Source organism: Muntiacus reevesi, chromosome 5 (assembly GCF_963930625.1).
Source record: "Muntiacus reevesi chromosome 5, mMunRee1.1, whole genome shotgun sequence".
In the NCBI taxonomy this organism is placed as follows: domain Eukaryota; kingdom Metazoa; phylum Chordata; class Mammalia; order Artiodactyla; family Cervidae; genus Muntiacus; species Muntiacus reevesi.
This window is the reverse complement of record NC_089253.1, coordinates 53,203,940-53,231,640: the sequence shown is the minus strand read 5'-3', so window position 1 is coordinate 53,231,640 and position 27,701 is coordinate 53,203,940. Positions and strand designations below refer to the sequence as shown.

At 54.1% G+C, this 27,701-nt stretch overlaps 1 protein-coding gene across 2 annotated transcripts in view; it reads right to left on the bottom strand.

Annotated features, from left to right (window-relative positions):
• RASSF5 (Ras association domain family member 5) overlaps positions 1–27,701 on the bottom strand; it is a 73,728-nt gene that overhangs the window by 28,091 nt on the left and 17,936 nt on the right. Inside the window, exon 2 of one of the 2 annotated variants that reach the window (XM_065936691.1) lies at positions 18,387–18,508. In XM_065936691.1, the coding sequence (XP_065792763.1) occupies positions 18,387–18,508 (122 nt within the window). Of the gene's footprint in view, positions 1–3,315; positions 3,776–18,386; positions 18,509–27,701 lie in introns of those variants that run through there. The other variant, XM_065936692.1, reaches the window with a different exon arrangement.

Here is a 27,701-nt window from a genome sequence, read left to right as displayed (position 1 = left end):
ACAAATCACCAAACCCTGCCTTCTGTGGGCCTAAAGCAGAAAAACCTCCGGGCTGGGAGACGAGAGATGCAGGTTCCAACCCTGGGGGTCCATCAGGAACTTGCTGTGTGGCCTTAAATGACCCCCACCCCGACGCCAAGGTCGTGGACCGGGTGACCGTATGGACGCCTTCCGGAGAGCTGCCTGGTCTGCACTTCTGAGCACTCGGTGGGGATCCCCCAAGCCACCGGGGGCCCCATTTGGAGACACAATCCAGGGTAAGCAACCTAATCAGGCCCAGGAGCCAAGGGAGAAGTTCCCGCAGGGCACCACCTCCACCCCCCAAAACAAAGCCTGAAAGCTGGGGCTCTGTGGCCATCTCAGAGGAGGCCTGGGGCCCCAGGGAGCTGCTGCCTTCTGAACAGAGGGAACCAGCTGGGCCCAGGGCCTGTGCCCACTTCCTCTGCTGCTCCACCTTCGGGGCCTCCTGGCTGAGCATGGCCCCTCTCTCCCCCACGCTCCTGCCCCCCATCGAAAGGGTTGGACAGAGGTCTCGGGAGCTCCCTGGAGGCTGGGCCAGTGAAGGCTCCAGGACAGCGGGAGGCTTCCCCCCACGGCTCCGCTCCAGCCAGGCACACGACAGACTGGCAGATACAGGTTGCTCTGACAAGGCTATTTATAGACGCCGGCTCGGGCCTTTCCTGAATGGGGCCTCAGTCTCTCGGCGACCGGGAAACACATAAACGCCTTTCCTTGGAGACAGGAAGGGGAAATTCTCCTGGGAGCTCATACTGGGTAGGGAAAAAAGCATTGATAGGAGTCAGAATGGGGCCAGGATAAGGCCGATCTCTTGGAAACTGTTTCTAGAAGTGGCTCCGAGGGGAAGAGAGATCTGAAGTGTTTTTAAAGGTGGAAAAGCACGTAGGACAGGAGACTCAGATATGTGGATGCAGCGTCCCGGTTCCTACACCAGACACACGCACCCCGTCACAGCCAGTGGGGCCACCCAGTGCCGGCTCCCCCACGAGAGGCGGCCCTGCACCCCCTGGCTCCGTGGAGAGGGCTGTAGAGACGGCAAGGCTGGTGCTGAGGAAGATGTCTCCAACAGTGTTTCTGAATCTCAGTCAAGACTCCACACACACTGTAGCTGAGCAGAGGCCATGTCCATCTCTCTCTCTCTTTGAGGCATTGTCCTTATCACCCTGTGTGGGGCTCAACAACATCCATTTCTCAGAAGGGATTCCTGCCCTCCGAGGGCTTACAAATTTGCAGAAAGAAGGTGGGGGCTGTGCAGAGACCTCATGCCATGCAACAGATTCAAGAACCAGACCAAGCTGGAGTCAATGTCGCTAAGAAAGAGGTGACGTGGGTGCAAAGCCGAAGGTGTGTTTTCAAGAGTGATCCCTGGAAAGGGTTTTGGGGGAGAATGAGAGAGAAGGCTATTTGGGCCAAAAAACAAGTCACCTCCCCACGCCAGCATGAAAAATAAGTGAAAGTGTAAGTCGCTCAGTCACGCCCGACTCTTTGTGGCCCCATGGACTGTAGCCCAGCAGGCTCTTCTGTCCAAGGAATTGTCCAGGCAAGAATACTGGAGTGGGTTGCCATTTCCTTCTCCAGAGGATCTTTCCAACCCAGAGATCGAACCTCAGTCTCCTGCATTGTAGGCAGATTCTTTACCATCTGAGCCACCAGGGAAGCCCTCTGCATGTTTTATTGTAAAAACATCTCTATTTCTCCCAAGAATCACCAGAAACATTTACCCTTTTTATCTGCCATGTGAAAGAAGCCTCAGCTCTGCAGCGCCCCTTCCTCTACCCAATCGCACAAAAAGCCCACCGTCTAGGGCTGAGGGCTTACAGCCTGGCTGGCAGCAAGTGCAGCAGCTAAACTTTGTTCTAAAAACAGGAACCATTTCCTACCCGGCAGCAGCAAAACTCTCTAGGGCAATGGTTCTCAACCTCAGCTGCATCTCAGAAGTAACAGGGGAGCTTTTCAAAATCTTGATGCCCAGGCTTCACTGCAGAACAATGAAATCAGACTCCCATGCTGTGGAACCCAAGAACCCATATTTTCTAAAGCTCAGTAGGCAGTTCCAGCATGCAGCTAAGGCTGAGATCCACTGGCCTAAATAAAGACCCTAGACAGCTGGTGTGCCCTTAAATATGTGTATGGGTGGGGGTGAGGGTAGAAGGGGGTATACACGTTGAGGCAGGAGCCCCAGGAGAGAGCTGGACACCCTCCCTTAGCAGCCATGCCTTCCGCATGAGCCCTCCTTACCCCCTGTCCCAGTTTCTCAAAGGTGTACCCCAGAACACAGGCCTGTTCTAGTTGATTCTCTGAACACTAAAATCAAAACTCCTCTGCTGACCCTTGGGCATCCTCTCATGGTGCATTTGTTCGATGGGCAGAACCCAGCAAATGTAGGGCCTACAGGCAGGATGAATCATTAACTACGGGGGCCCCAGCGTCAGGCCTGGGGAAGTTTTTAGCTAATTTGACTCGATGTAGGACTGCTGAATTAATTATGAGCCTGCATACACCTGTAGAATGTAACCGCTCACTTCTGTCTACATACAAGCCCATTTAGGCAAGGACCTGGCTTGGCGCCCTCTCATCTAAATAACAAAACAAATAAATAAACAGAGCTCTGCCACCACTGCCGAGCAGCAGACACATGGTTGCAACTGGGAGAGCGCGGCCAGGGGCCTCCGGTGAGCTGGGTGTCTAGCACACAGGGCCGCACGAGAGGACACATGCAAACCCCTTTAGGTTACCCCTAGCTAGCTCAGGAAGTCAAAATGGTAGCAGCACAATGACCCAGGAGAGAAGTTTTAGTTTACTGCTAAAAACACCCTGGACTTCTGCAAAGTTGCTGGGCTGAGTTTTAAGATGGTTTCTGGCCATCTGCAACACGGAAGTCTCAACCTAGCGAAGTTATCTTACTGAGGGACAGGGAACCATCCACTTGCCACCTGGAGCTTCAGAGCTCGGATTTGGGGGAAGGTCACCCTCCCAGGCACAGGTGAGCATGTCACCCAACCAGAAGCCAGGCGCGGTCCCCAAATCCTAGAGAGCCATTTTGAAAAGGTCCGGGGACAGGAAATGCTGAAAAGAACATTAGGAAAAAAAAAAAAAAAAAAGACCAGTGTTTGCCAGTGGTCCCCAAAGGATCCAACCCGGGGTCGGCTCAGTCATCAAGTTCAAGAGGGCCCGCAGGGCAACTGCCCACCTGCTCCGGTAAGACGCCGACAGCCTGTCTGCCAGGAGCCCGGTTTCCCTTCTAGACCGCAGAGCTTGCTTCCGCCCAGTGAAAGCCTCCTGTATCATTACGTTTACCTTCGAAGGACGTTTGCTCTGCACATTCCTGAAGAAGGTGGTCTTGGCGGTGAAGAAGCAGTCCTCCAGTTCCTCCTCCAGGCTACAGTACCCACTGCTCATGCTGCTGTCCACCGTCATCTAGCCCGGAGCCCCGGCCGGAGGCAGCGAGCGCATCTGCTGGGGGCTCCGGGTGCGGCGCAGGGAGGCGGGGACCCTTCCCCAGGCGGCCGCGGCGCGAGCTTCTAGCCCCGCCGGGGAGCGAGTCCGCTACCCGGCCGAGCGGACCCGGCGCCGGCGTTTCGCCTTTCACACTGGGGCCCGAGGGGCTCAGGCGGCGGGGTAACCTGTCCCCTGGAGGCGGTCAGACCCGGACGCCGCGCGGCGCACCTCGCTCTGCAGCTCACTAGGCATCTGCGCCTTCGCGCCCTCCGCGCCGGCGCCCCGCTCCACCCCGCGCGGAGCCCTTTCTCGGCCTGGCCCCCGCCTCTGCGCCGCTCCTGCCCCTCGCGCTGCGCAGAGGGGTTCGGAAGCCACTTCCTCTCGCAAGGTTCCTCCAGGCCCCGGCGGTCGCCACGCCCCTCCGGGTCCTCCCGCCCCAGGCCTGCGCGTCCCCACCCTGCCGCTGGACCACACCGGCAAGTGGACCCGGGGCATCCCGAGTCAGAGCAGGGATGCGGGGCGGAAATGGACTGGGGTGGACCGAGGGAGAAAATGCCCTCAGTGCTGCCTTCATCCTCCTGGTCGCGGCTCCTCCTCCCCCAGGATGGCTGGGGCTCAGGAGTAGCAGGAGCTCGAAGGCCCACGCCGTCGCGCCTCCCTTCCCCCCAGCCTCTGCCTCAGCCACCCTCTCATTCCCCATTCCCTGGGTGAAGGAGCCAGGACCCTCGGAGTGGTTAGAGAAGTGACTGCAGAAGAAGAAAATCAATATCTGGTCTGCCTGGAGAAGCAGCAATATTTTAAGTCGGAAATGCCAGAAGAAACTGCAGGGCGCCCCCACCTCCAAGCATATGCAAATCAGATGCAAAGTTACAGTAATCTGCAGAGTAAGCAGGCCCTTCCACCCACCCCAGGAACTTGCCCCCAGGAAGCCTCAGGTTTCTAAAGGCGCCTGCAGACAACACCCAGGTTATTAGTGCATTTTATTCCGGAAGGGGAGGGGTGCGGGGTCTGGCCAAGAGGGGTCTTTGCCAGATGTTGTCATCTCATCAAGGACAACTCAATTACATTTCTCCATTAGAACTGGATGAAGGGACACCTTCCTCGACTGGGGCTGAATCCTTCAAATCCTTCATCTACAGTAGTTACTCTGTGTGCCTGGTGATTTACATGCAGTCTGTCATTTCCCAACAGCCTCGGGATAGAGATTATTATTCCCTTTTTACGGGTGAGGAAACTGAAGCTCAGAGTCACATTGGTAGGACAAGTGTGCTGGGACTCAGACCCGGTCTTTGCAGTCCTAGGGCCTGTGCTCTTGTCAGCGTGATGCCATCCCTCAGAAGAGATGGCACTGATGTGTTGTGTGTGCTGCCGACTTTCAGCAGAGAGGGGCTCGGAGTCTCGGGAACAGAAAACAAGCCTGCAGACCTTAGCAATGCCAGGGGTGCCATGCTTGTGGAGTCTGATGGCCTGGGGACCCCTGGGGGCCCTGGAAATGCCCAGAGAGTGGCTGAGAGGGCTTATCAGGACTTTCTCAAAGTCCTTGTCTCCTGTAGTTGCAAAAAGCATCCAGTCTTGGGGCACAAGCTGGGTTAGCGGCTAGACTCAACCCCCAGACTGCAAGCTGCCAGCTCCATTTTAAGCTCTGGCTACTTTTGCGAGGAGCCCTCTTCCTCCCTCTTAGTCAAATCCTTCAGTGCTCAGGATGGTTTCAACTGCAGCCCAATTTGGCTCCAGCCTCCCACACAGTCTTTTTTCCAGAAGCCCGCGAGCGCCTGGCAGGCATGAACACGAGCTAGCTGAAAGCCTGCACCGCGGCCCACTAACCTGCCCAGCTCCAGGACGGATACCAGTAGCTGCCTCCCAAGCCGGGAGATAACAGGTGGAGGTAACCAGGTGGGGGTGGGGGCTGGGGTGAGTTACCGGGTGTTTTCAGGGAAGAATGCACGTTAGTGGGGTTGAAAGTAGGTTTTGGAGCAATCTGCTTTTCAAATGAGTATTTCAAAGACGGTTTTGTCTGGTGAGGCTTCCCTGATAATCAGTTGGTAGAAGAATCTGCCTGCAATGCAGGAGACCCCGGTTCGATTCTTGGGTTGGGAAGATCCGCTGGAGAAGGGATAGGCCACCCACTCCAGTATTCTTGGGCTTCCCTGGTGACTCAGCTGGTTAAAGAATCTGCCTGCAAAGTGGGAGACCTGGGTTTGATCCCTGGGTTGGAAAGATCCCCTGGAGAAGGGAAAGGCTACCCAATTCAGTATTCTGGCCTGGAGAATTCCACGGATGGTATAGTCCATGGGGCCGCAAAGAGTCAGACACAACTGAGCGACTTTCACTTTGTTGGGGGGGGGTTCACCCCAGAGACTATGGTCCAGGGAAAGGAAGCTGGTTTTGGCCTCATCAGCACCTCCAAGGTCAATGTAAGGATGATGACTCCTGCAGGGAGGGGGCTTTGCATGACCCCTGGGTCATCAGCAACAGCCTCCCTGCTTTGTCAGTGAAAGAACACATGTTTCCTTACAAAAGGAACCTCCTTGCTCAGTGGGAATTCAGTATTCAAGGGGAAAACAGGCCCCAGGTTCTCGGGCCACACTGTGTCCTTGGAGCACACACTGACCTCTGCAGAGCAACTGCAGCACTACACATTCAAAATGTACAGTCTCAAAATCCAGCCAATAACAAGCTTTTTGAACCACAAGCCGAAGTGCCCCAGGAGTCAGCGTGAGTCTCTGCTTGTGAGTGGCACACTTAGATGTCAGATCCACTTAGGAAAAGGCCTGAGTGACACCGTGTTCTTTTAGGGCTCTGCTCCCGCCAGCTCAAATATTATGAAAATTGACACCTGAATAGGGCTTGTCAAAGTCCCTTCCCCTCATCACTTGTGTTGCTCTGCAACCCTGATTGCAGGTTTTACTCCCACTTCACAGATGTGGAAACTGAGGGAAGCGATATGGTCCATCATAGCTCAAGATATTTTCAAAGCCTAGTTAGTGTCTGTATGTCTACCATACTCCACCTGTCAATGAATCTAGGCTTGGAAGGAAGCCGAGCAAAGCAGAGACCGTGCTGGTGAGGACCCTGGGACTCTTCTGAAGCCAGCAAAGATCACGTGTGATACAACAAGTTGGCCAGCCTCTGGGAGGAAAAATCCAGACTGAAGCTCCATAGTCCCAGAGGGAGGAAGACTGAATTCCTTTCAGCGTCCAGTGAGTCTGTCTGCACCTCTTCCCTGTGAATAATCAACAGTGGTGATAACCTGGCCAGGGGAGGGGAGAAGGCAGCAGGAAGAGCCCAGGCAACAGCCCTCCATGCTTCTGGGAGTGAACACGCGAAGGGTAGAACTAGCTCTTCTTGTCCCTGGTCCCAGGAAGAGGAGTCTGGACCTGAAGCTGCAGCATCCAGAGCCCCAGAGCAATGATAGCATTGCTGTTGGTGGGGATGGGGATTCAGAAAGCCCCATTGAAGTGGTGGATGGGTGACTTCCCTGTCTCAGAGCGTCAGATGACGAAGACATCATTTGAAACTTTCTTCCTCTCTCAAATGCCATCCTGACATGTGGCCAGACCCCTTGTCAAATCCACCCTGTGAGTCTGTGTTCCAGGAAAGCTGTGGTACAAAAATGGAAGCCAGGGGGCTGGTATTCCAGGCCCAGCTCCAGCTCTAGCTTGCTATGGGAGCTTCAACAACTTTGGACCTCAGGTCTCCTCATCCAGGACCCATGGAAGGGTCCAGAAATCAGGTTTGGGGCCTCATGAGCGACAAACATATTCAGAGGCCGAAAACCGAGTGAGGTGCCAACCCACCCCCGAAACCGTTTGGAGTGATCATTAGCCGCCTTGTGCAGAACCTGTCCTAGTAACTTTATGTGCTTCATTTCATTTAATCCCTACAACAAACTGGAGAGGAAGCTACAGTTCACTATCTCTACAGAGTGGGAGAGGAGGTTCTGGCAGGTCGAGTAAGCTGCACTCAGTCAGACGTGCTCGTTCCCGGTGGAGCCACATCAGCCCAGCTGGTCTGACTCCAGACCCGGGCCCTGGAATGCACTGCACAGGTACACGCGCGGCATGCAGAACCTGCCCCCGACCGCTCTCCGAACAGTCGCGCTGCCTGACACTGGCGTCTGTGGCAGACAAGTCAGGAGCCGCCTTCTCCGTCTGCCTATGACCCTGTCTTCCCTTTGGCTCACTGGGGTTTTCCAGAGTTCACTGACTGTTTCCTCCACCCCCACCCCCATGTGTTCACACTGTCCCTGGGAGCTGAGTCTAGGCCAATGGCTTCAACCACACTTGACCTGTCTCATGATGCCCTCTCCCCCAGGTAGTCCAGATGGATGCTTCATCAGGTACCCAGCCCTGCCCACTATGGCCTCACTCTCAACAGGTCCAAACAGAGCTGACTATTCGGGGCCTCCCCCTCCCCCCTCTTTAGAATTTCCTATCTTGATAGATGCCATTAACCCAGATTACTGCAAGGCCTTCCAATAATTTCCTTTGTTCCCATCTTGACTCCTCCAAACTCCCTGCTGTCTTGTTGCCAAAGTTACCCGTCTAGACCGCGATCTGATCAGGAATTGTATGATCTGATCATAAAATCTTCCCATTCAGATGTCAACTAATAATTATTGAGTAGGTACTGAGGATCAAGACATAGTATCAAGCTGATTCATTTATTCAACAAATGATTATTGAGCACTTTCTACATGGCAGGCACTAGACTGGGTGTTCTGAAGAACACAGAGTCCCTGCTTTCTCCTAACAGCCAGTCCAAACAACATGAAATAGGATGTCATATTGGAGCTCCCGAGCTCTCATATACTTCATTCTTGCACATAATCCCCCAGACATGGAATAGGGGACTGGTTCAGAATTGGGAAAGGAGTACATCAAGGCTGTGTATTGTCACAACTGCGTAAGAACGTGTTTTACAGATGAGTGAAATGAGACTCAGGATGGCTGATTTGCCCAAAGCCAAAGAGCAAATAAAGAGTGGGTTCAGATTTCAAACCCAGAGCCTCCGTGTCTGACAGTTTTCCACCACAGTGGTCCTGCCTCCAGTGACGCCCCAGTGCCTACAACAATATCCTAAACCCCGGAGCAGGCCCTTCAGGGCCCTTCATAGCATGTCCCCAGCCTACAGCCATGTCCACCTCCAGCCACACTCAGGCAGCCCTCCTCACAGGCACACGTTCGCCTCCTGACCCAGCAGCCGCCCTCCCCTCTCGTGGCCTTGCTCTCGGTTTCCTCTGCCCGTCAGAGTCCTCCTGTGTCCCCCGCTTCCTGACGCAGGTTCACCGCCGCCGACCACACCTCCCCCACCTTCCCAGCGCCTCTCGGAAGCAGCCTTTCTCAGATGCCCTCTCTGGGGTGAACCTTACTGCCACCCCGTGTCCTGAGAGCAGCGTTTGACAGCATTAGACCGTGGGCCCAGCAGAGAGCTCAGCTTCCCCCGGATGACTTCCTGTTGTGAGAGGTATGCGGCTGAGCTCCACTGAGGCTGACTGAGGGCACAGTCAGTTTTCCGGGGCTCCTGGCCCTCTCTACGCCTCGCTGGCTGGGCTGTCAGGCTGCCAGCTGCGCTAGGGCCCTGACATGCACACCGAAGGCGGTTAGATCAGCCAGACTAAGAGGCGGAGGCCCTGCAGGGCTGTTGCTGGGTCTGAGGCAGGCCTGGGGAGTTGGCCTTCTAGCTGCTCTCCTTGAGGGGAACTGGAGAATCATAAAAGATGTCTCTGACCAACAACCCCATCCCTCACGTGATCTCTTCAGTCCTCCAGGAGCCAGGGCAATGTGGTCACAGACGTGAGATGTGTGAACAATTCTTGCACTACTTAGAGAGAGAGGCTTGTTGCCTCCTTAGGGCTTCAGGCCGAGCTGGCCCAGCCAGAGGTCATCTCAGGCACCTGCTGGTTCTAGGCTGGGATGAGTGGGTGGGGCTGTGGGGGCACAGAGATACATCTCCAGAGAATGTAAACATTTCTAGAGAAGCAAGGGCTAGAGCTCTGGCCCTGCTTGGAGCCAGGATATCAAGAGCCTCCTGGTTGGGAAGCCATTCCCATTGTCTGATCAGAACTGAGCTCCCCTGGGCCATCAGACAGGCCTTAGGGCAGCCCCTGTTAGAGACAGCTGTTGAGTGGAGTGGAATCACTGACAGCTTTGGCCAGCACTTCTGGCTTCTAGAGCGTGGAGGGAAATCTGTGGTGGGGGAGCAAGGTGGCTGGGCACTGGCCCCTTCCTTTGGCACCTGTGGATGGCCTGGCAACAAATGAGATAAAATAGAATTGTAAAATGTATTCGATTAATCCAAAAGAAGGAAGAAAAGGAAACAAAGAACAAACAGGGCAAATAGAAAACAAGCAGTGAGATGATAGACTTCAAATCTAATTATATCAATAACCACACTAAATGCAAATGAACTAAATAACTCAGAGCAGAGATGATCCAATTGGATTAAGAAAAACAAGATTCAACTACTTGCTTTCTGTAAGACATGACCTTTAAATATAAAGACACAAATAGCCTAAAATAAAAGGGTGGATAAAAAAACAACATGCTAATGGTAATCAAAAGAACGCCGCAGTGGCTATAGCAACATCAAAGTCGATTTCAGAACAAAGAATATTGCCAAAGATAAAGAAGTTTATTTCATAATGAAAAGGGTCAATTAATCCAGAGACTGTAATGTTGAGTGCTTACGCACTGAATAATGCAGCTTCAAAGTACAAGATAGATCTGGAAGGAGAAGTGGCCAAATCTACAATTAGAGTTGGAGATTTCAGCACCCCTCTCTCAATAACTGATAAAAGCAGCAGACGGAGCACGTGGTGTGCCTCAACATGTTAGCTGACGTTGTTATCGCAATTCAGCCTGATAAACCTTTAGAGCGTTTCAGAGGAGACCCAGGACCAGAATCCCTGGAGAGGCGCACCCGCATCCATCGGGAGTGCGCCTTAGGGAGCCCCAGCCTCTGCAGCAGACCCGGTCTCCGCGGGTCTTCGCTTCCGGCTCCGTGGCTCCCCCGTGTGGCGGCTCTGGGTTCGGCGTGTGGCGCGGCGCTGGGGGCTGGGGCATCCCCCTGAAGGGTCCGGGGCATCCCCCTGAAGGGTCCGGAGAAGCGAGCCCTCGGCAGGGGCAGGGCAGGGGCACGGAGGTGCGGCCGCGGAGACAGGACAGGGCCGGGGGCCAGGGAACCCGGCTCTCCGGGCCAGCTGGGTCACTGCTCCGCGGCTGCGGGGGCCGCGGGAGGCGACTGCAGCGGGCGCCCTGCGAGGCGGGGACAGAGGGGGCTGCGGGTGGGGCCGGGCGGCCTGACCCGGAGGGCTGAAAGGCCAGCCGGCCATCCCGTGTCCCTTGGTGAAGGCGGACAGGGTCTTGAGTCGTTTTATCAACAGAGCAGAGCAATAAGAGGCCGCGAAGAAGGGGATAATCGTGTCCTGGGCAAGAGTACCCGCCAAACCACAAAACCGTGGTGTCCTGGTTTTATGTCCAGAAGAGGGCATCTTTCTGCTAGTGTGGAGAGTAGGCAGAGCCAGCCCCTGAAGGGTTTTGTGTGCTAATCCAGATTCAGGCTGATTTTGAGGGTATTGGAAGCGGCCAGGGGTTTCCATCAAAGGGTGACATGATTAAAAAGAAAAAATCCAGTAAGGCTGTTGAAGACACCAGAGACAGCCCTGGAATGTTACGGTGACACCAACATGCTTTCGCCTGCGTCTTCTCGCTGGAGCCACAGAACTACCATTGCTCAGAGGAGAAAGCTGAGGCTCAGGGAAGCTAAGAGGCTTGTGCCGGTCACATGTCCACAATGTCATCTACACAGTCTGAACTAGAACTGAGCTCTCCTGTCATCCAGGCCAGGGGTCTTTCTTTTAAGAAAATAGGTATTACCTTTTAGAACACTAGAACCATCTGGACAGCATCAGGATATTCAAATAGCCCCGAAGCAAACCGCAAAAGTCAAGGGTTCTCTCACTGTACCCTGGTCACCGCCCCCCCGCAAGGTGAAATCTCTCCCAGCAGTTGGCTGGGTGCCCTGCAGGCCCTCACTCTCGCACACATTTACACACACACACACGCGTGCAAAGTACAAATGGATTGTCTTGTATGTACCACTGAGTGACTTGTCTCTGTTGGCACCACCCCTTGTCCGTACGCGCAGATCCACCCCTCCTTTGGAGAGGCACATGGGTCTAAGTGTCAGAGATCCACCCCTCCTCTGGAGAATCACATGGGTCTAAGTGTCAGTGGCTGGAATTTCCTTCCTGGTACCCCTGCAGTTCTCTCCACTGATCACAGCGCCCAGCAGGAGTGGCTGGACCCATGGCGCTGGTATTCGGGGCACTGGGTGACCAGAGAGCAGTCTCTGCTGCCCACTGAGGGCACCAGAAAGGATTTTAAAACAACGCCTGGCTCTACTGCTTTTTTAATTTTAGAGATTAAATATTAATTATGTGTGTCAAGGGAAAAAATCCTAAGTACATCAATGGTTATTCAAGGATTGAAACTTTTCCCTCTAACATAAGTTTAAGTTTAATAAAAGAAATCTCTTTGAAGAGGAATATTAAATAAATAGTAGCACAGGTGGACTGTTGATATGGCCAGAGTCCTCATTGTGGAAAGTGCCTGAGGGAGGTTTGGGAACTGCAGCAGGTGGGGCTGGACTTGCAGACCAGACCGAGAGCCTCGTTTCTGAATTCTGCTCCTGGGTTCCAGAGTGCCACCAGGAGCGGGGAGTCTGGGCCCGATGGACATGAGATTCCTTCGCCGGCCGCAAGAGATTTGAGCAGGAGGGAGAGTGCTGATTTTTTGACGTGTCGCCTGTGCCTTCCACGTGCCAAGGAAAGGGGCCCCAAAGGCCGGGCACAGAGCCACCAGGTCCTTCTGGGAAGCAGCAGGTCCTGGTAAGAATTAACAGCTGTGGGCAAGGGCTTCCCCTCTCGGGAAGTCACGGAACGGACCAAGCCAAACCAGCAGAGGTCTCGCTTCGTCCCGAGGGCACTGGGGAGCCCCTGGGCTTTTTTCATCACAGGGGTGATGGGGGAAGAGCAACTTGAGCACTGCCTGAAGTGTACAGTCTTTGGGGCATCCCCCCGAATAAGGGAGCTGCAGCTGTTTTGGCAGCGTATTGTGATCCTCAGCTGATGGCAACCACGTCCTCTAGGAAACAGCCTTAAACTCAAGAGGCGATCTGGGTGGACTTGAAGGGCTTTGCTTGGTCAGCAAAGGGTGCCCAAGAGAAAAGCCAGTCATCCCAAACCTTGGAGATCTCCAAGGAGAGACAGACAAAGGCGTGGGCAGCTCGCATCCGCGCCTCCTCTGTTTCTCCACTTGGGAGAGACGTGCACAACCCACAAGCCTTCAGAGTGCAGCTGGGCTCTAAGCCCGTTCCCGCCCCCTTAAACACCCGCCCCATCTTCCTCCCTCCCCACCTCTCTCTGGCATGGCAGAGAGAAGACAGCCTAAACCTTGGGACTGCTGCTTTTCAAAGGTTGAAGCCAAGCACTTATCGACAGGATGATCTCAACTGTGTTTTGAAAAATATATGAATGTACAGGAAGAAAATGTAAAAATGTTAATGAACAGTGGTTCCTTCTGGATGGAGGAAGATCAGTTATTTTTCTTTTTCTTCTACAGGAGAGCGGAGAAATGCCACCAGGCCAAGACCTCGTAACAGTCATGTGCCTCCAAACTGGCAGAGCTCTGTTCAGAGCCCAGCAACAAATCCCCTCCCGACCCCCTGAAAATGGCACTCGAACATTTGGGTAGCTCAGACCAGGTGACGAGGTCAAGGTGAACGCAAAGCTCCATCCTGGTATGCAACAGAAAATCAAGCCAAGGCGGAAATCAGCACAAACAGGCTTTTTAGAAAAGGCGAGTGAGGCTGGAGCAGGGCCCGGGTTTTATTGATAGAAGGCTAGGTGCTGCCCCAGTGGTGCTGAAGCATGCAGCCGGGCCTGTCCAAGGCAAACACTGCAGCCCAACCCAGCCGGCCCGGAGCAACCCCCACTCCAGGCTGGCTGCCATGGGGGCTGCTCGGCACCCACGAGGGGCTCTTGGCTCCTTCTGTATTTTTGTGGTGGTTCTGCTCTAGACATAGCCCTGATTCAGCTTGCCAGAAAATTCCAAGGTTGACACGTCTCCCCAACAGAAGGAGGGGAGTCACTCTGCTCCCAAATACTCAGACTTGGAAACACCTGCTCACTGTTGAAATTCTGAGGATGAGACAGGCATCCAGCAAAGTCCAGGCCCTGCTCTGGGCTTCCTGACCCCCCCTCCCTCCACCTGGCACTTGAGCGTGTTGGCTAAGTGGGGCTTAGTTTGGGTTTCTCAAACTGCAGTGTTCACATTTGGGTCTAGATGATTCTTTGTTGCGCGGGGGGTGAGTGGGGGGAGGGGCTCTCTTGTACAGTTGGAATCTGTTTTGCAGCATCCCAGGCCTCTGCCTCCTGGGGCCAGTGGCCTCCTCCAAGCTGTGTCCACTCAAAATGTCTCCAGTCACTGCCAGTGACCCAGTGGAGAGGGGAGGGCAAAACCACCCCCACTTGAGACCTATTGCTCCAGAGGGAGAAACAGAGACCCAAAGTAGAAATGCAGGATGTAGTGGGCTGCGCAGGCTCCAGGGGAGCAGAAAGAAGACAGACTTGGAAGTTCCCAATGGAAAAGAAAGTGGGGGAAATAATCTAAATAAGAAATTTAGGAGACGTTGCTCTATGATCTACTATGTAACTTCCCTCCTCCACCTTCTAAAGAAAGTCTTCTGCAAAAGTCTGCATCATTCACCAGGGCTTGGGGGTCAGATTTGTCTCCCTGCCTTTTCTCACCCTGGATGGGGCACGGCCCTCCCGAGGGGTCTGGTTACATGCAGACTCCGGTATAGACAGCTCCAATTCCGAAGCGTGTGGAGGATGTAGAGAAGTTTTCTTCTCCTACTAAATACATGAATTACTTGAATCTATTTAGGAATGGGACATTCCTCCAGGATGAATAAAGTTGATCCAAATGTATTACTTGTCCCTTCTTTTTAAAAAAAAAATAATTTTATTCATTTGTTTATGGCCGTGCTGGGTCTTCACTGCTGCATTGTTTTCTCTAGTTGTGGCGAGTGGTGGCTACTCTCTAGGTGTAATGCTTCCCATTGCCGTGACTGCTTCCCATTGCTGTGGCTTCTCTTGTTGTGGAGCATGGGCTCCAGGGCACGTGAGCTTCAGCAGCTGTGGCCCCCGGGCTCCAGGGCGCTGCCTCAGTAGTTGGGGAGCACGGGCTCAGCAGCTGGGGAGCACGGGCTTAGTCGCTTCGCTGCATGAGGGATCTCCCTGGATCAGGGATCAAACCCGTGTCTCCTCCAGTGGCAGACGGATTCTTAACCACTGAGCCACCAGGTGTCCTTTCCTATGGGCAAATCCCAATCAGCAGTACCTTAACACGTTTTTAACCAGGGACAGGTCTATTTCAAGGACATTTGTAAGCTCTGCAGTATTAGTATGCTCATCTATTGAAAAAAATACCTTAGAGAGTTTCAAAATAATCACCTTGCACTGATTCATTACAACATGGTCAAGAGGAGGGACTGCTATACAACTGTCACCAGATAAATAAATCCTTTGTTATATAAACAATGCGCATGCATGCTAAGTTGCTTCAGTTGTGTCCGACTCTGTGTGACCCTGTGGACCATAGCCCGCCAAGCTCTTCTATCCATGGGATTCTCCAGGCAAGAATAACGAAATGGGTTGCCATGCCCTCCTCCAGGGGATGTTCCTGACTCAGGGATCAAACCTACGTCTCTTACGTTGCCTGCATTGGCAGGCAGGTTCTTTACCATTAGCACCATCTGGGAAGCCCCATATAAGCTATGTACCACACTGTAATCTAGTGATCCAGAGAGCTGAGGGCCTGCATCACTGATCTTATCAATACTGCATTTCTCAGGCAAAGTGCATATCTTTATGTCATCTTCTGTGATACAGCCAGCCTGCACCACCCACCATGCCTCTATGGCAAGTGAAAAGTGAAAGTCGCTCAGTCGTGTCCAACTCTGCGACCGCATGGACTGTACAGTCCATGGAATATCCAGGCCAGAATACTGGAGTGGGTAGCCTTTTCCTTCTCCAGGGGATCTTCCCAACCCAGGGATCAAACCCAGGTCTCCCGCATTGCAGGTGGGTTCTTTACCACCAGCTTTACTGGTAAAAGGTGACAGGCAGTTTTCCTTCTGAAAAAATTTTTGATGATCTACACTGATTCATCATATCCACGTACTGGTTTCTTCCCATGCCAAGAAGCCTTAGACAGGCAGCAGCAGTAAAACTAGGCAATGAATCATAACTCTTCTCACTGTTCAGAATGTCCTCCATAATCCCAGGATAATACAAACATGGTATTATCCTTGGGGCCTTTGCCGTGACATCCAATGAATGGTGAGGGTACACACAGCATGAGCTGGTCTTGACTGTACAGTCCGCGCAGTACGTGTGTTCATCCTTCTTGATGTGTTTAAGTTACTTCTATATTGCCGCTGATTGCGGACAGTGTACAGGACAATCTCCTTCTCATATTCTGTGAATTTCCAAGACTCTACGTCACACGGACTGGCAGCTTGTTCTAGGAGTATTTGTGCTGAGTGTAGAGCTCCGCAGCTCTGTTCGTGATGCCGGAGCCCGGGTTGGGGGTGCCCGGGACGACACCTCCCACCGGCCCAGCATCACAGGGTGGATGGCCTGGGCTGCCCCGCGGCTCGGGCTCCCAGTGCCTCAGTTCAGCCCAGGCCACGGGCGTGGGAGCGGTGGAGAGGGGAGGCCAGGTGCCTTGGTGTCTGCAAGTTTCTCCCAGAGACACAGAATTTTAGAGCCGAGTTAATATCATTTTAATAAAAGTGCACATCATATATGCCTCCTATACTGCTTTCCCAGTGGGAGGAAAGGGCTGGGGAACAGCAGCAGGGAGGCTGGTAGCACCCAGGGGTGGACCCAGTCACGGAACATTGTTGAGCAGGTACGTCACGGCTAGAAAAAGCACGTGTGGATGGCGAGTCTGGGGACCTGGGCCTGGACCCCAGTTCATTATTCTCATGAGTATTCTCCCCCCCACTCATATTCTCGTGAGGAAATAACCAGTCATTCAGCATCTGTGTTGTCTCTCACGGCACCCAGGGCTTTCCCCTCAGAAACCAGGGATTTATTTAAAGTGCTGCTCCTACTTGACTGTATCACTAAGTCCCCAGCATTCCAGGGCTTGGCACATGGTCTACATTCAAAACATATTTGTTAAATAAATAATTAGATGACGTCCTGGGACACTCCTTACTTCCTTGACCAACAACCTTCGACTCATACACTAAGGCTTAGAGGAAATGTCACCTCCTCTGGGAAGTATTCCCTGATTTCTCCCAACAAAAACAACTGCACTTCCCTGTGTATACTCAGAACACTTGGCTCATACTTTTATTGAAACATGTACCACAGTGTATACTATTTGGTTGTATATTATTTGGTATACATTCAGTATACATTTGTATATATTTGGTTGTATACTATTTGGTTGTATATACTATTTTGTCTGAGGACAAAAACTGTAACAGGTCATTTATTATCCCCACTCTTACCAGTGCTTGGCACCTAGCAGATAAATCAATGTGTGTTCAATGCAAGAATTAAAAACAAGGATCTCCCGTCTCCCTCTCAAATGCTTGACATCAAAGGTCGGATACATCCTGGTTTAAGTGCCTCGGCAAAGCCCAGAATCAAGAACTGCTTTGGGCATCAACTTCCTGGTGCTCTGACCCAGGGAAAGAACACTTGTTCATTCCCTCTGAAGCTGGCCTGGTCTGGCTGGCCGGCTGGCAGGACAACACACTAAGAAGCCTCAGCGCCAGCATCCCCGCTACCCCAGGGCTACGAGACTTCAGAGGAACCTCAGGAGCTCTCCCCTGGGACCCCGGCCCCACCCATACCCCACCCCACGGCTGGAGCAATGGACAAGACAGGCTCTGTGCCTGGGTGAACTACAGGGCACTTCTCAGCAGGCGTCCCTGCACCTTCCTCCCTGTTCCATGCCCCCAGCCCCTTGGCAAGGGCTGTGCCGCCCCGCGATTCATCACAAGAAGTATATCCTTGGTCTCTCTCTGTTTCCCGCACAGAGCTCCGAAAACCCTTGGAACTTCCTAAGTACAGAGAGCGAGAAAGATGTTTCCTATTTTGATGAGGTGACTTGGACCCCACCTCAGGATGCAGGCTCGTTGGTAGGAGAACCTACCAAGCATCAGAGGATAGGAACTTTCCCTCCCAGCCCCCAGGCCTCTGGGGAATGGAGAGGAGCTGGAGGATGAATCGGTTCCCAGTAGCCAGGGAATTGATCAGTCATGTCTGTGTAATGAAGCCTCCATAAAACCTCAAAAGGATGGGGCTGGAGAGCTGGGTGGGTGAACACGGGGAGGTGCAGAGAGAGCAGGTCTGGGAGAGGGCATGGAAGCTCTGTGTCCCTCCTACCTACCCTGCTATCTGCATCTCTTCCATCTGGATGTTCCTGTTACATCCTTTTTATAATAAACTGGTAATCTAGCAGGCAAAAGATGCCTCTGAGTCCTGTGAGCTGAGGGGGCTGTGGAAACCTGGATCTGTAGCCAGTGGGTTAGGGCACCGGTGGGAACATGGCCTTGTGATGGGTATCTGGAGTGGGGGGGGGGGGCGCAGAAAGTGCCAGAAGGGAGCTGAGTTGCAGGACACTCAGTGCATCGGAGGATTGCTTAGGCTGTGTAGCCACCCGCCACCGTCCCATCAGAACCGAGTGAAGAATCTGTGTGTGTCGTGGACCTCATCTGGCGAGAACGGGACCCCGACATCCGGCGAACGTGGAACACTCATGCACCTCCCGCTCAGCAGAGCGCGTGGGGGTGAGGGGCGCCGGACCCCTCAGAGGGCAAACCCCGCGGTCCGTGCCGCCTACCTTGCTGAAGGTCACAGTGAGGGTGCTCTCTGGAGACGGTCTGTCCCGGGAGGCGCCATCCTGCTGAGCACAGTCCAGCTGGATCAGGCTGCGGCACTCCGGGTGGCAGGTGAATTTGCAGTCTGGAGGGAGAGAACCAAAGGGGGATTAGTGGCCAGAGAAACGCCCTGGGGACAGCATGCGGCTCCCGGAGGGAAGGGCGCTCAGGAGGGAAGCAGAGGCGAGTGGGGGGGTACCCCCGGGAGAATGTCACAGTTCCCCAGGCCACCGAGCACGTGGAGGTGAGGAGGTGCTTTACAATTTGCAGACTGCTTCCACCTCTGCTGTGGCCTGTGGCCCTGTGACTGTTAGGACTGCTACTTTACAGACGAAACTGCAGCTGGGGGACTTCGGTGACTTTCTCTAGGTCATCTTCCTTCAGGCTGGCACTCTTTCTACTAATTTCTGTTACTCGTCAGGGGTCACAGATCCCTGCGGAAGGACTTGACTTTCTGGGCCCTGTTCTGCCGTCTGTAGAGCACAGACAATAACCGCCCCACTCAGTACGCAAGGATGTCTGTAGTCACAGGGGAGGTCTTAAACTAAAGGTGCCCTGGTGGCTCAGACGGTAAAGCGTCTGCCTGCAGTGCAGGAGACCCGGGTTCGATCCCTGGGTCGGGAAGATCCCCTGGAGAAGGAAATGACAACCCACTCCGGTACTCTTGCCTGGAAAATCCCATGGACGGAGGATTCCAGCAGACTACAGTCTATGGGGTTGCAAAGAGTCAGACACGACTGAGCGACTTCACTTTCCTTTCCTTTCCTTTCTAGGGACAAAGGCATTATCATCACTGGGAAGGGCTGTCACCTGTCTCTGACCCTACCCCATCTAGAAAGGTGTCAGCTTCTCTAACCCAGCTCACAGCCTACAGACAGCATCCCAAACTAAGTACCTCGGGGGAAACCTCACCTTTATTTCCTAAACAACATTCACCTACGGAAGTAAGACATAACGTCCATAGTTGAGAAGAGCATAGGGGAATACCTTTGAGATAGGGAAGCTGAGGCTCAGAGAGGTAAAGCAAGGTGCCCAACGACGCACAGCTCACTGGCCGAGCCACAGCTGTAAGCAGCCTCCGGCGGCCTCTCTGGAACCTCCCGGGCAGAAGGGAGGTGAAGTTAAAGAGGGCAGGAGGCAGAGAGGCTGGGACCAGTGAGGGCAGGGGCGTGTATGGAGGATGGGAGCAAAAAAGGATGGCAGCAAGAGAAATGAGCACGCGCCCACAAGCAACGCCCCGAGCTGAGTGGCTCCCACAGAGTCTGCTGGGCCTGCCGGGGTCACCTGTCCGGCAGGTGCCGCTGGAAGGCCCGGCTGGGGAGGCGGCCACAGTGTCCATGAGAAGGCTGCCCGATGGCGACGTGGGCATGTGGAGGGGGCATGGCAGCCTGGGCCCGTCTGGGTAACCTGGGGACGAGGAGAGCTTCTGATTGACGAGGGCTCGGCCCCCTTCCTTTCAACAAGCTCCAGAACCTCAGCACACGTGGACTGCCTTCTTTTAAAAAAAGTCATTAAGGACTTGTTTGGTTGTGTCGGGGTTCCTGAGTGGCACTCAGGATCCTGTATGTGTTGCTGAGGCACCTGGACTCTCTAGGTGCGGCGTGCCAGCTTCAGTGGCTGTGGCACTTGTCCCAGGGATGCGGGATCCTCGTCCCCCAGCCGGGGGTTGAACCCACTGCAAGGAGGACTAACTGCTGGGCCTCCAGGGGAGTCCTTGGACCGTCTTCTTAAAGCTGCTGCAGCGCCGTGCCTGGGGCTGGTGGTGGAGGTGGGTCTCCCCTTCTCCCCAGGCTCTCGGGGGGGCTTCGGAGTGAGACCACCACTCTTTTCAGCCACCACCTTCTCTTCTGCCCCCAAAGGTGAGCACAGGGACCACCCTCCTTGTGCAGATTTTGCTGTGGATGCCACAGCGCAGCATCTGGGGATTCCAGAACCCTGCCACCTTCTGACTCCACACTCTGAAGTCCCGAGCATCCTCCAGGATGGTGCTCAGGAGCCCTGCTGCTCGCCTCGTCCACGCCCGCAGCCCGGCCCACCGCGGCGAGGCCCACCGCGACACCTCCTCCTTCAGAGCCCACCCAGGCCTTCCCGGCCCTGCTCCGGGGAAACTGTCTCGCCTGTGCAGGGGCTGCATGGGGCCCCCTCGGAGCCACGCACCACACCCCTCCCAGCACCCCATGCATTCCTGGGCCCCCAGAGGATTCCTGCCCAGTGAGGATGACCTCACCCCCGGCAGGGTGGAAGGCAGGGAGAAGGCTGTGCAGGCCGAGTCTCCACTGCCTGCAGAGCCCAGAAACGCCAGGGCTTTGATAAGGGAGCCCTGAGGCCAGAGCCCAGACGGAGAGGCCTTGCTCCGGGCTCTGCTCCCGGGACACACCTGTGCGGCTCCCAGCAGGCTCAGGGTGTGAAGAACGCTCCGGGGCTGCCAGCCGGTGGGGACCCACCAGCTCTGTGCCAAGGGAGGGCTGCCCCTGGCTCCCAAAGGCAAGAGCATCTGGACGGAGGAGGCCGCCCTGCAGTCTCCTCTTTCAACTGTGCCCTGCCAACGCGGGCGCTCTGTCCAACTGCGCACCTCACTCTCTCCACGTCTGTCTGTCTGTCTCACTGACACACACGCGCACACGCTCTGAAAAGAGCACTAAAACCATGCGAAGATTTTTTTTTTTCCTTATGGGTCTGATGCTGAGCTGGATGGAGCCAGGGAACAGAAGAGTCCAGGAGGAGTGGTTTGGGATTTTATAAAAAGCACACTTTAGCACCAATGAGTCTGTCCCATCAGACCGTGTAATCACAGACCGGAGCAAAACCACCAAAGCATGTCTTGATATTCCCTGGCCCCTGGAAACGCTAAGCCCCGGGCTTTGAGACCAGCAGAGATGAAGTCAGACTCCTCAGGCCCTTCTCTGCACCAGAAGCGGACCCCGCCAGCCACAGCCAGCAGCCGGCAGGCCCCCGGAGCTCTGAGAGCAGATAGTCACGGGTCTGCAAAGGCAGGGCCGTGCTCCACCGGGACCCGGTGCTTCAGGCCTCACGGACCATCTTTCCCCCGAGACAGAAGGAAAGATGGAGACGCACCCCCAGGGGGGCCCTTCTCCAAGGAGGGACCCGTGTGTCCCGATGGAGAAGGGCTCCTGAGGCACCCTCAGACCCAGGCCGCGCTGGATTCCTTGCTGCTCTAACAAAGCGCCACCAACCAGGTGGCTTAGAGGCTAGAAGTCTGAAATCAAGTTGTCAGGAGGGTCACGCTCCTCCTGAAGACTGCGGGAGGACGCTTCCTTGCCTTTTCCCGGCTTCTGGAAGTGTGCTGGCAAGATCTCCGGTGTCCCTCGGCCTGTGGCAGCAGGACTGCACTCAGTGCCTCCATCTCCAGCCTCCAGCCTCTTTCCGTTTCCCCATAGCACAGGACAGGTCCCCAGGGCCCACTGGCCCTGGCGCCGTGTCTGCGCCCGGTCACCCTCACGGGACGCCAGTCGTCCTGGGTTAGGGGACCTCCTGCCAGAGCACGACCTCCTCCTGCGCTGTGCCTAGTCGCTCGGTCATGTCCGACTCTGAGACCCCAAGGACTGTAGCCCTGCAGGCTCCTCTGTCCATGGGGTTCTCCAGGCAACAATACTGGAGGGGGCTGCCATGCCCTCCTCCAGGGGATCTTCCTGTTTCTAGGCATGGGGGTGTAATTCAACCCATAACACAAACCCTGGGCAGTATTAAGAACCCAGAGCCCTCAGTCTCAAACAGAGGGGGTTCCTCACAGACCCCAGAGGTCAGCAGCAGCCTGGCAGAAGAAGGAGGAGGTGGAGAGCTGAGCCAAGGCCGGGACCTCCGCCACCTCCACCAGCCCTGCTCCTGGCCTTCTGGGTCCCTGAAGGTCACACCAAAGGCGCCGTCCCCAGCGAGGGGGTCAGGTCCAGAGGCCATGGCAAGCTAATCCCAAGATGCATCTTTCTTCCACTTTAGCCCAGAGGAGGTGAACTCCTCCTGGAACATTTTGAAGATTGTTTTCCAAGATGCAAAAGCTACAAACCTCCCTTTAGTCCCCAGGGCTGCCAAAGTTAGTTCTTGCCTGACCCCAGCTGCCAAATGCGCGCGCGCGCGCGCGCACACACACACACACACACACACACACACACACACACACACACACACACACACAGAGGCACACAGGCCTACAAAGAGGCTAATTTCTCTCAACGAGATGCATTCTGTTGATAAGGAACCCTTCAGGCCCTTTCACCCCAGGCTTGTATGCAAGATCTCAAGAGAGAGAGAGGAGGAGCGGTCCGCTTCACTCTCCCTCCCTGGAGCCGAGCCGGGATGTGGGGTGAGAGCGGGCAGTCTCCCAGGACTCAGAGCCTGGGTACAGCGCACCCACAGGCCTCCCGGCGGTCACTCCCAGGTCAGTGAAGAGCAACTTCTCACCCTGTGACCAGAGCTACTTCCGAGGCCTGCGGGGAAGCCTCTGAGTCCAGGAGCTTCGAGTCCGTCGGCTGGGTACCCCGGGCCTTCCTGGACAAGGTCAGCCTCGGAACAAACTAACCACTTCCCCCGTTCTCCTTGGGACCCACCCTGTGCTACGGGGAAATGGAAAGAGGGTGGATTCAGGGTAAGTACCTGCTTTACAGAGCTGCTGAGAGCATTAAATGAGGTAATTATGTAAAGCATAACACAGCACCCGATGCAAACTAAGAGATCGATAAATATTAACTCTTTTTATTAAGCGGCTAAAACCCAAGTCGGCCTCCCCAGTGGTCACGGTCCCTGGCGTCCTCATCCTGGAAGCTCATCTGTGTTCCTGGCATCAGTGTCACTGATCTCCACCCAGACCCACTGTGTCCTGACACAAAGGCCCAAACGCATCCTCACACGTGCGCCTGCGTGCCTCTTCATGACCCGCCAGGCTCCTCTGTCCATGGAGTCGCCAGGCAAGAATGCTGGAGTGGGTTGCCATTACCTCCTCCAGGGGATCTTCCCGACCAGGGGACTGAGTCCACACCTCCTGCACCGGCAGGCAGGTTCTTTACCACGGAGTCACCTGGGGAGTCCCTCAGACCCCACTGCGCCCCCTCCCCAGGCTGAGCAGGGGAGGCCCCCAGCCTCAAGCCCCCGCACAGGTGAGACACCAGCTGTGCACGGAGCCTGGGGAGGGCAACACTCCCCACCTCGGGGAGGCACCTTCCTCTGCCTGGGCTGTCTCTCCTCCCTGCATCCTACCCAGCCAGTCCAGTTCAGTCACTCAGTCGTGTCCGACTCTTTGCGACCCCATGAACCGCAGCAACGCCAGGCCTCCCAGTCCATCACCCACTCCCGGAGTTTACTCAAACTCATGCCCATCGAGTCAGTGATGCCATCCAACCATCTCATCCTCTGTCGTCCCCTTCTCCTCCTGCCCCCAATTCCTCCCAGCATCAGGGTCTTTTCCAATGAGTCAACTCTTCGCATGAGGTGGCCAAAGTACAGGAGTTTCAGCCTCAGCATCAGTCCTTCCAATGAACACCCAGGACTGATCTGCTTTAGGATGGACTGGCTGGATCTCCTTGCAGTTCAAGGGACTCTCAAGAGTCTTCTCCAACACCGCAGTTCAAAAGCATCAATTTTTCAGTGCTCAGCTTTCTTCACAGTCCAACTCTCACATCTATACATGATCACTGGAAAAACCATAACCTTGACTAGACAGACCTTTGTTGGCAAAGTAATGTCTTTGCTTTTTAATATGTTATCTAGGTTGGTCATAACTTTCCTTCCAAGGAGTAAGCGTCTTTTAGTTTCATGGCTGCAGTCACCATCTGCAGTGATTTTGGAGCCCCCCAAAATAAAGTCTGACACCGTTTTCACTGTCTCCCCATCTATTTCCCATGAAGTGATGGGACCAGATGCCATGATCTTAGTTTTCTGAATGTTAAGTTTTAAGCCAACTTTTTCACTCTCCTCTTTCACTTTCATCAAGAGGCTTTTTAGTTCCTCTTCACTTTCTGCCATAAGCGTGGTGTCATCTGCATATCTAAGGTTATTGACCCCAGCCCCTCCAATATGTGAACTTATAAAATCTTGCTTTAGTTTCAGAAGAGAAAGTTGCTACTCAAGATTGATAACTTTTAGTATTAAAGAGGATGTGGGTACATGAGAAGGTTCTTGCCTTCTTGGTGGTACGTTTCCTGCAGGAATATGTCTTTATCTGTCTCTAAATATGTCTCCATAAAAAGGTTCATCACACAGTTGTTCATGGCAACCAAATACTAGAAATACCCCACATCCATCTACAGGGGGCAAAATGAAATACTACTTAGCCATTACATAAGATGATGTAGATTCATATCGATCAGTTTGGAAAGAGGTCCACAAGTATACCACTGAGAGAGAAAAAGGTCCTGTTTTATGGTCCTGGTTATATAAAAACATACACATACATATACATTATGCACAGAGAGAAATCTGGAAGGTGATGTTTGCTCTGAGTAGTGAGATTTCAAGTGTTTTTCCTCTTTATAGTTCCTAAATTTTGCTTTTGAATTTTTTAAATTGAATCTATATTCTTTACTAATGGAAAAAATACCACCAAAATATGAACAAAGAAAAATCCTGGACCCACACCGTGACGAGAGCAGCTACCATTATTCACCACCTCCAATGTACCAGACACGTCTATACATCCTTCCATATTATCAATACTGCGCATGCGTGATGTGTTTCTATCCCTATCAGACTTTACTCTTCAGAGCTGTTTTAGTTTCACAGCGAAATTGAGCGGAAGCATACAGAGAGTTCCCGAGTGCCCACTGCCCCCAGACACGCACAGCCTCCCGTCCCCAGCATCCCCCAGCCGAGTGGTACCCTGGTCACAGCCGCCGAGCCCTGCTGAGCGGGCTCTGTCACCACTTAGGCCAGCGTCCGCTCCCGGAGCTGAGCCTCCCGCAGGTCTGGACAAATGCAGGGTCTCACAGCGCAGTTTCACCGCCCTAAGTATCTCTGGGCTCTGCCCATCCATCCCTTCCTCCTCACTAATCCTCGGCAACCACTCATTTGTTTTTACTGCCTCCGTCATCTTGTCTTTTCCAGAATGTCACACATACTCCATAGCCTTTTCAGACTGGCTTCTTTCACTGAGCAATATGCATTTAAGGTACCTCCATGACTTTTCATCTCTTTTAAATTCTGATGTTAATCACTGTCTGGATGGACTGCAGTTTCTTTAGGCATTCATCTATGAAGGACATGTTGGTTGCCTCCAAGTGCTGGAGGCATGGGTAAAGCTGCTGCAAACATCTGCATGCCGGTTTCCAGGTGGACAGAAGTTTCCAGTCCCACTGTTCTACTCCTGTTTTAGTGGTGAAGGAAATGGCAACTCACTCCAGTGTTCCTGCCTGGAGAATTCCACGGATGCAGGAGCCTGGTAGGCTACAGTCCATGGGGTTGCAAAGAGTCAGACACAACTGAGCGACTTAACTTTCTTTCTTTCTATAGTTCCTTTTGGAGAAGGAAATGGCAACCACTCCAGTGTTCTTGCCTGGAGAATCCCATGGACAGGGGTGCCTGGTGGGCTACAGTCTATGGGGTTGCAGAGAGTTGGACACGACTGAGCAACTAACACACATACTATTTTAGAGAAGAGGAAACTGAGGCTCGGAGAGGTGAAGAGACTTCTTAAGACGCTCATGGCTAGTGAGTGGCAGAATTGGGGGTGGAAATCCATCACACCTTGCTGCTTTTCAGTAGCCCTACTTTCTGGTAAACTGTCCCCTGCACTTGCTATTGGTTCTCCCTACTCCACACTGCTTGACACCAGGGATGGGCTTCATCAGATGGGGGGTTAGGCTGACCCAAGGCCAGAAGGGAGCATGGGCCCAGTAACGTGGGTGCGGGTTGCTTCTTCCTCTGCCCTGGCGGGTAGCAGCAAGAATGCCCCTCTCCAAGGCCTCTGTCTTGTTCTGGGAAGGCCTCTGCATGGCTGGAGCCCAGCCCAGTCAGGCCACTTAGCCTGGGAGAGCCTGCTCTGGCCTGCTTCTGCATCCACAGTCCCTTCATCCCTGGGAGATTAGGAGCTACTGGGGCAATAGCCAGAAATCCTGGCACTGAGCTCCTCGCTGAGTACCAGAGGCCAGGTCTTCAGTCAAGGTCAAGCCCCACAAGCAGTGGACTGTCGGCCTTCCCCGCTCAGAGTCCCAGGCTCGGCAGCTCTGCCTCCTGTGACACCCAGACAGAGCCAACTGCCGCATCGCGGGCCAAGATGAGGACGGCAGAAGAGCGGCCGGCAGTGGGCACACGGCCGGAGCACCAAAGTGCACCCACGCGGCAGCTGTAAGGCAGACATCCTCAGGCAAGCTCCCTGAAGGACACTGTTCAATGTGCACGATAGAGGTCCTTGAGAAAGGGTGAGAAGAGCAAACGACTCAATCAGTTTGGAAGTGCACAAAGTCTGGCCTCCAGAGCCACAGAGATCAGGGTCTGAGCGCACGCTCTGCTTCTCATTGGTTATGAGATGCCACAGTTTCCTCATCTGCACAATGCAAGTAATGATATCCTCCGTGCCAGCAGCTTTGTTGCCAAAATGAGAGTGTGTAGAGCACCCCACAGTGCCTGCACAGAGCAGACGCCCAACAGACGGCAGCTGTCGCCTTCAACACCGGGACGCCTGAGTCTGGGAACCAGGGTTCCTGTTGACGCAGTGCATGATGTGTGTGCATGCATACCTGCCTGCTAAGTTGCTTCAGTCGCATCTGACTCTGTGATCCTATGGACTGTAGTCCATCAGGGTCCTCTGTCCCTGGGATTTCCAGGCAAGCAAACTGGAGTGGGTTGCCATGCCCTCCTCCAGGGGATCGTCCCAACCCAGGGATCGAACCCACATTTATGTCTCCTGCATGGGCAGGCAGGTTTCCAGCCCTCAAATCTCTCAGTTTGGGGTCCTCTTCCAACGTATTAAGTAAGACGAATCATGCAACTCTCCTGTCCCTTAAGTTCCTCCTACCTGCCCCACCTCCCTCCAGCACTGCTTTTGGTGGCCCAGGGAGTGAGGCAGAGTCAGGAGAGGATGAGTAGTGCTGGACAGAGGGCAGGGAGAGAGGCGGATGGATCTCTCAGCCTTGGAGGTTGGGGGCCACTGCCAGAATCAACAGTCTCTACATTTTTCATACTCCTGGTTGAATGTCTTGTGAGGCTGGCAGCAAGAGAATGGAAACTCCCCACTCTGGGGGTCAGGGCTCCAGCTCAGGATGTCTGCATCTTCACGTTTCCAGGAAGAAACCGGAGCCCCAGCCCCTTCAAGACCATACAATGCAGTTCCTTGT